Source organism: Rhinopithecus bieti, unplaced genomic scaffold (genome assembly GCF_001698545.2).
Source record: "Rhinopithecus bieti isolate Rb0 unplaced genomic scaffold, ASM169854v2 scaffold_6789, whole genome shotgun sequence".
Lineage (NCBI taxonomy): Eukaryota > Metazoa > Chordata > Mammalia > Primates > Cercopithecidae > Rhinopithecus > Rhinopithecus bieti.
The window spans coordinates 237,638-245,527 of NW_016805235.1; the positions used below are offsets into that span (position 1 = coordinate 237,638).

Consider the following 7,890-nt stretch of genomic DNA (forward strand, 5'->3'; position numbering starts at 1 on the left):
CCTTTTAACCCCCACCCACCCCCAGCCCCCTAGTAACCATGATTCTACTCTCTGCTTCCATGAATTTGACTTTTTAAGATTCCACATATAAGTGAAATCATGCAGTATTTGTCTTTCTGCATCTGGCTTATTTCACATAGCAGTTGTCCTCTAGGTTCATCCGTATTTTCTCAAATGGCAGTATTTCTTGCTTTTGTGGCTGAGTAATATTCCATTGTATGTACATACCACATTGTTTTTTCCATGCAGCCACCAAAGGACACTTGGGCTGTTTCCATACCTTGGCTATTGTGAATAATGCTGCAACATGGGAGTGCAGGTATCTCTTGAAGATACCACTTTCATTTCCTTTGGGAATATACTCAGAAGTGGGATTGCTGGATCATATGGTAGCTTGATTTTTGATTTTTTGAGGAACTTCCATACTGTTTTTCATAATGGCTGCACTAATTTACCTTCCCAACAACAGTGTAGAAAGGTTCATTTCTTTCCACACCCTCACTGCCACCCTTCGTTGTCTCTTATCTTTTTGATAACAGCCATTCTACCAGGGCGGAGGTGATACCTCATTGTGGTTTTGATTTGCTTTTCTCTGATTGTTGGAGCTGTTGAGCCTCTTTTCCTATGCTTCTTGGCCATTTGTATGTCTTCTTTCAAGAAAGGTCTATTCAGTCTGTGCGGGATGGCACTGGGTATTTCCAGCCCTGAAGGAAAAGTGAAACGCATGAGGATGAGAATTTAGGCTCTTTAGTCACTTTCCACACCTCCCTCTGTCGCCCTCACATAGATACACACACACACACACACACACACACACACACACACACACACCCCACACAGGTCAGGCTGATTCAGGAACCAGCAGAAGCCCCCGGCTCCCTTCTTCCCTGCCATTGCTCAGTGGGCTCTGCTCTGTTCACTTGGCACCTTAATAGTACTACAGTTTCTTTAACTTTATTCTTGCTTTTTTCCACTCTCTCTGCATGCTATAGGCTGAATTTTGTTCCTCTCAAATGTATATGTTGAAGCCCAAATTGCCAGTACCTCAGAATGGGACTGGGCCCGTAACGAGTAATTATGGTTAAATGAGGTCACAAGAGTGGGGCCCTAATCTAACAGGACCCGTGTCCTTATAAGAAGAGAAAGTGACACTCGAGATGCCTGCTTATAGAGAAAAGCCGGTGTGGGGGCACACGGAGAAGGTTGCCATGTGCACAACAAGGAGAGGGACCTCAGGAGAAACTAAACCTGCCAGCACCTTGATCTCAGACTCTCCAGCCTCCAGAAGCCTGAGAAAATGCATGTCTGCCGTAGAAGTTACCCGCTCCCGGATCCTTCGCTACCGCAGCCCTAGCAGGCCAATACACTGGTCTTTCCCACTTCCTCAAATTCCTCTGTATGGTGCCGTCAGCCCTCTCCCCTCCACCTCCCTCCCTTTACTGGCAAAGCTGAATGAAAGGTAAATAAAAGGATAAGCTTTGAAGTTAAATGATAAATAGTCTTCTGCCTCTTGTTTTCCTCAGCTACAAATTAAGGGATTTGCTTTTACCTATAACCTGGAGACTCTATGATACTAAATCACCTCCTGTGAAAGTGCCTCCTTTGAAAATTCCTAAATGACTCCTTCAGAATCTTATCTCCCATCCTCTTTTAAGACATCTGTTTTCGGGCCGGGCGCGGTGGCTCAAGCCTGTAATCCCAGCACTTTGGGAGGCCGAGGCGGGCGGATCGCGAGGTCAGGAGATTGAGACCATCCTGGCTAACACGGTGAAAACCCGTCTCTACTAAAAAATAAAAAAAACTAGCCGGGCGACGTGGCGGGCGCCTGTAGTCCCAGCTACTCGGGAGGCTGAGGCAGGAGAATGGTGTGAACCCGGGAGGCGGAGCTTGCAGTGAGCTGAGATCCGGCCACTGCACTCCAGCCCGGGCGACAGAGCGAGACTGCGTCTCAAAACAAAAAAAAAAGACATCTGTTTTCAAGATAAATTAAAACTATTTATTAGTCAAATTAAAGTATTCATATTTCAACAATGGGTTTTCTCCCTTTCTTTACTTTTGCACTGTAAAATTATTCAAAACAGAGTGACTCATGATATTACGGGTTACACTGACTTTTGTTTGTTGCTCTGGGAACCTAAGTCCCATCCATAGCATAATTTCTTCAATAAAATGTTTTCTGAGTCCCAAATATTCTATTCAGAGTGAATCTTTGAAACATACTGCTTATACATTGGGGACTGTTTAAACATGGCTGAATTGAAAGAAGTCATACATCCTGACACTATTTCTTTGGAAGTAAGCTTTCATTATTATGAGACAAGCTACTTGGCCTAATTATAATAAAAGGAGAAATCAAATAGGTGGCCAGCATGATGGAGCGGTCCCCCAACCCCAGAAAACTGTACAATGAGTGGGTTTCTTCATTGTGCTGCAAAGCAAAGGCCTGACTGGAACCAGAAGCAGGCTTAGACCTTCAGCAGGCTGAATATTTCTGAAACTTACTTAATGAAAAATAGAAAATAAATAGGAGATTCAGTACATCAATGACTGGATTGAGGGTCAAAGAAGACCCTGTCTGCTTCCCCCCCGGGCCTTTGCCCCATGCCAGACTAGTGACTGTGCCAACGGGGCCCACCTCTCTGTGTCTCTGAGCCCCGTCAGCAACCTGCTCAGCTGCCCACAGAGCTGATGCCTTCTCCACCTCCACTTTGTTTCAGCAAATAGTAAACCTGCCTTGTCACGCAGCGTGGGCCTGAGCACCGGCCAACTGTGTTCTCAATTCTGTGTGTAACTCTTTCCCAATATTTCAATAGAGTGAGAGATCAATATAGACAAGCAAAAAGTCCTGCTAGTAAAGCAACCAAAGTGTTTGCAACTCACCAGAGCTCAGGCTAAGGAGAAAAACAGACACCCCAAAGTGCCCAACGCCTCTGCACAAATAACACTCTTATTCCATCACCGTCTTCAACTGTTTGAGCTCCTGCTATGTTTAACACGTCAGTTGGAAGCTTTGATGGTCTATGCAGTTGAATAAATTATGATTGCCCTCCTTGGGGAGCTGCCATTCCCTGGAATCACTCCAGAGAAGTGATGAAGTAAATTTCTTACAGCCAAATTTCTGAGAAACTGCTGACTGTTTGATTGCTACGTGTCTGTGGCGAAAGCACTCCCAGGGACACCTGACCTCGCTCCAATACCTCCCCATGGCCCTGGCACACTGTTACCTGGAGCACCAAATGTTTCACCAAGGTGATATCCCTGTGTGCCTTCATCTGCCCCCAACCATCTTCTCACCAACACACTCCAAGAAAAACTATGAGGAAAAGTATCTTTCTGTACATTTTTCCTACATGCACATATTTTTTTGTTTTAAAATAACAATTTCTGTTTCCAGTGGAGTTTGTTTTACATTGTTTCTTGCCAGAAAATACAAGAAAAAAAGGTTCCATTTTGATGTTTTGTTGGTGATAGTGGGGAAGAAGACAATCAATACCCCATCAACTCCCTCCTCTTCCCCCCATTCCTTGCTCTTCTCCAAAGAATTAGAGGAGCCAGAGATAAAACTTCAAATTGGAAACTTGAAAGGAAATTAAACATGAAAGCTTTAACTGAAATTACTTTTCAAACCATCTTTCTGAGTAAAGGCAAATGTGGCAAAGTATTAGGATGAATTTAGGTAAAAGTGATGTGTATTCACTCTATTCTTTAACTGTTTTCCATGGATTGAAATTCTGCAAAATAGCAAATGGGAAGGTGATCAGCCCTCCTCATGCCACCCCTCACTTCTCTCATGAATTCTCTCACACAAGTTCTTGTAATTCTTGAAACTGTCATTCATTTAATCCCTGAGAACTTGCTCCAGAACTGTTAGGTATTGAATCCATATTCTAATTAACTTTGCCACCGATGGCTGGATAACTTTCAATGAGAAATTGATTCTTCAAAATGGAGTTGAGGCTACCAAAGATTGTGGGTGCACCTTATTTTCAATAAAAGTGGGGAGTTTTCATACAATCATGTGAAAGTTTATGAATATTTTATTTTTTACTTTTATTATCATTTTATTTTATTTTATTTTTTTTTGAGAAAAGGTCTTGCTTTGTCGCCCAGGCTGGAGTGCAGTGGTATGATCTCGGCTCACTGCAACCTCTGCCTCCCAGGTTCAAGAGATTCTCCTGCCTCAGCCTCTCAAGTGGCTGGGATCACAGGCATGCACCACCACGCCCGGCTAATATTTGCATTTTTAGTAGAGACGGGGGTTTTGCCATGTTGGCCAGGCTGGTCTCGAACTCCCGACCTCAGGTGATCCACACGCTTCGGCCTCCCAAAGTGCTGGGATTACAGGCGTGAGTCACCGCGCCGGGCTAGTATTTTTATTTTTAATTGATTAATTTTATTTATTCATTATTTTTTTCACATGTAGCCTTATAGATGAAGAAACGGACTTTGTGGAGTCTGTGAAACCTATGCCTTTATTTAGAAGGTCGGTCCTTAACATATGCGTTAGTTCAGAGGATACAGCCTTTCATGTGCAGACAGGAGGTTTCTAGATTGGGGCCTGCCTTACAGCTTGCTGTGCAACCCTTTAAACAAAAATCACCTCTGTTTCACCAAATATCAGTTTCTAACTAAAATGAGGGCTTAGACTAGAGGACTTTAAATAGCTGTGAACAGTCTGTGAAGCATCAGTGCTGCTGTCTTGACCTCATTTCATAGGCCCGAGCCTCTGCGTTGGTATCAACAAAGGTGATGTGGAGATGATGCTGGTGAGAAGCTGTATTCCATTATCCACTTATAAAACCAAGGCTAAAACCTTAAGCCCATTGCCTCAAAAATGTATAACACTGAGCCTAAGAGAAATGATATGAGATTACACAATTAACTCCAAGCTGTTGGTGAGATGAAGAGACACTGTCCTACGTGAAGGTGAGCACAGCGTATTTGATACGTTGTTGTATTTGATAGTACTGTGGCTCTTCACGGGCTCTCAGCTAGAGTCCTCAGCCTCCTTCCTGACCTTCCTAGGCCTGACAGCTACAGTGCCCCGCCCTCTGACCAAGTGACCCTCCCAAACAGTGGGAATTTAGAGACAGAAGTGACATCATGGATTTTGTTTACTGTGGTGTATCTTTTCAATGACCTGAGTCAAGACAGTCTGTCACCTGGACTTGCCACAAAGGGAAGAGTGGTGGCTCTGGAGTTGGAGCAACCTGGATTCCAATACTCCCAGCTCTTGCACCTGTCAGCATTGTGACCTTGAGCCAGTGACTTAACCTTTCTGGAGTTCTGCCTTTCTCTTCTGTAATATAGAGGTAATAGTAACACAAATCTCAAAGGACTCCTGAGGATATGATGGGATGATGCATGACATGTGGAGTAGTGACCTGGCCCTGGCCCATGGGAATCTGAATAGATTTAACCATGAACATCTCTCCTCCTAGGTCTATTTGATCTTACAATAGGTTATCGTAATGTCTTTTAGGTGCTTTTTAAAATAAAAATATCTTTCCTAAATGGAATGGTTTCAGCTCCAATAAAGGTATAACTTAATGTTGTCTGAGATAAAGTTATATCTATAGCTTTATTTATTTATTTTGAGTTGGAGTTTCGCTCTTGTTGCCCAGGTTGGAGTGCAATGGCATGATCTCAGCTCACTGCAGCCTCCACCTCCTGGGTTCAAGACATTATCCTGCCTCAGCCTCCCAAGTAGCTGGGATTACAGGCAAGTGCCGCCACGCCTGGCTAGTTTTTTTTTTTTTTTTTTTTAGTAGAGATGGGGTTTCTCCATGTTGGTCAGGCTGGTCTCGAACTATCGACCTCAGGTGATCCGCCCGCCTCGGCCTCCCAAAGTGTTGGGATTACAGACATGAGCCACCGTGCCTGGCCATCCATGGCTTTTTAAATGTATTCTTCTCACATGCTTTTTTCAAAAAAGACAAAATGCTTCATATACCAATGCATGTATACGTTCTTTAAAGTTAATAAAATTATAGTACAAAGTAGCCTTTGGGATTGCTATACAACAGGGATTGGCAAACATTTTCTGTAAAGAACTAGACTTTAAATATATCAGGCTTTGTGGCCACATGGTCTCTGTTGCAACTGCTCCGCTCCACAGTGGCACCGCAACAGCAGGCGTGGGCGAGAATGAAAACAATGGGCAGGCTGCGTCCCTCCCAATAAAACTTGACTGATGGGTGTGGAAGTCCAAATTTCACATACTTCTCACATGTCAGAAAAGATTCTTATTCTTTTGATTTTTTGTCTAACCATTTAAAAATGTAAAAACCATTCTCAACTTTCAGGCTATACAAAAACGGAGGCAGGGACCCTCTGGTCCATGTGCGATCAGTTGCCAACCCTTACTCTACAAGAACAAAGATGTGGAAAAATGTGGGATGCATTTAAAAGTCATAAAATCTATTAGGAAACCACATTAGAAATTTGGTTTATAACTGTTCACTATAAAATAGATTTTTGTTAATCTTGAACCACATCTAAATGACTTTAATTTTCTTAATATAAAAGATAACCCACTCAAGGGATAAATCTATGGTAATATTAAATAGCAAGATGAAAACTTCTAATAAATTTTATGTAGTATGAGGGAGATTTTGAGTAAATTATTACATTGAATATTTTGCAATATTTTGAATATTCATATGAGTATTTTGAATGAATCCTGAATAAAATTGTTGTTTAGCTTATCAGTGGGTGAATGTTTTAAACACTCCAAATAATTCAAAATTTAAAACACATAGATTCAGCCAGGTGCGGTGACTTGTGTCTGTAATCACAGCACTTTGGGAGACCGAGGTGGGCAGATCCCCTGAGGTCAGGAGTTTGAGACCAGTCTGGCCAACATGGTGAAACTCCGTCTCTACTAAGAATATAAAAATTAGCCAGGCACGGTGGCACGTGCCTGTAGTCCCAGCTACTCAGGAGGCTGAGGCATGAGAATCGCTTGAACTGAGGAGGCGGCAGTTACAGTGAGCCGAGATCGCACCACTGCACTCCAGCCTTGGTGAAAGGGTGAGACTCTGTCTCAAAATAAATAAATACATACATACATACCTACATACATACATACATACACATAGATTCATACTTTTATTTCTGAAAGATGAATCATTTCAAAATTATGAAATGTTAGAATATTTTCTTAATATTTGTAAAATAAGCAAAAAGGTAAATATAATTTACATATAAATACTAAACAGAAATATCAATTGACATATAGCTGATAACTCATACTTAAAATATATTATCAAAGCATTGTTGTACACAGCATTTAAACTCTCAGGCCACCTTAGTTTTTTTCATCTGTAAGTCATTTAGCGATAAAAAGCATTTAAATAAAACATAATGTCAAGCCGCGCTTAATACACTCTGCATGTTTCATAATCAAAGCTTTCAAATGGCTATTTCCATCCGGTTTTAACTTTAAAACATATCACATAAAAGCTACATTTGTTCAGTGATAGTGTATATTTAACAATAACAGAAAAACCGCCTTTTTTAATCTCTGAAAAAAACTCTTCTCATTAATATGAAATGAAATAAAAATATAGAGAAGATAGTTAAAGCTGGACATAGAGTTTTCAGGAACAATAAGTTAAAACATAAGGGGAAAATATTAAAACCACCTTTAGCGTTTTTAGAAAATCAAAATAATCATTTTTAAAGCCCTGAATTTTGGATATAGAAAAAGTTGAAAAGTATTTCCTTTTTATTAAAAGACATAACTAATCATAATCATTTGAAATATCCTTTATGATATATGATCACACCTGAAGAACCCCAACATCTAGTAAAAAAAAAAATGCAGTTTCACTAGAACGTGAATTTGAACATGTTTCATAATTGTTGGGCAGTTTTATAAAAATAAAG

General features: G+C 41.2%; 1 protein-coding gene across 1 annotated transcript in view; it reads right to left on the bottom strand.

Moving 5' to 3' along the window:
* Nucleotides 1-668: 668 nt before the first annotated feature.
* Nucleotides 669-7,890, bottom strand: part of CYP7A1 (cytochrome P450 family 7 subfamily A member 1) — a 16,658-nt gene continuing 9,436 nt past the window's right edge. The window contains exon 6 of the mRNA XM_017871741.1: nucleotides 669-704. Within this exon, the coding sequence (XP_017727230.1) occupies nucleotides 669-704 (36 nt within the window). The remainder of the gene's footprint in view (nucleotides 705-7,890) is intronic.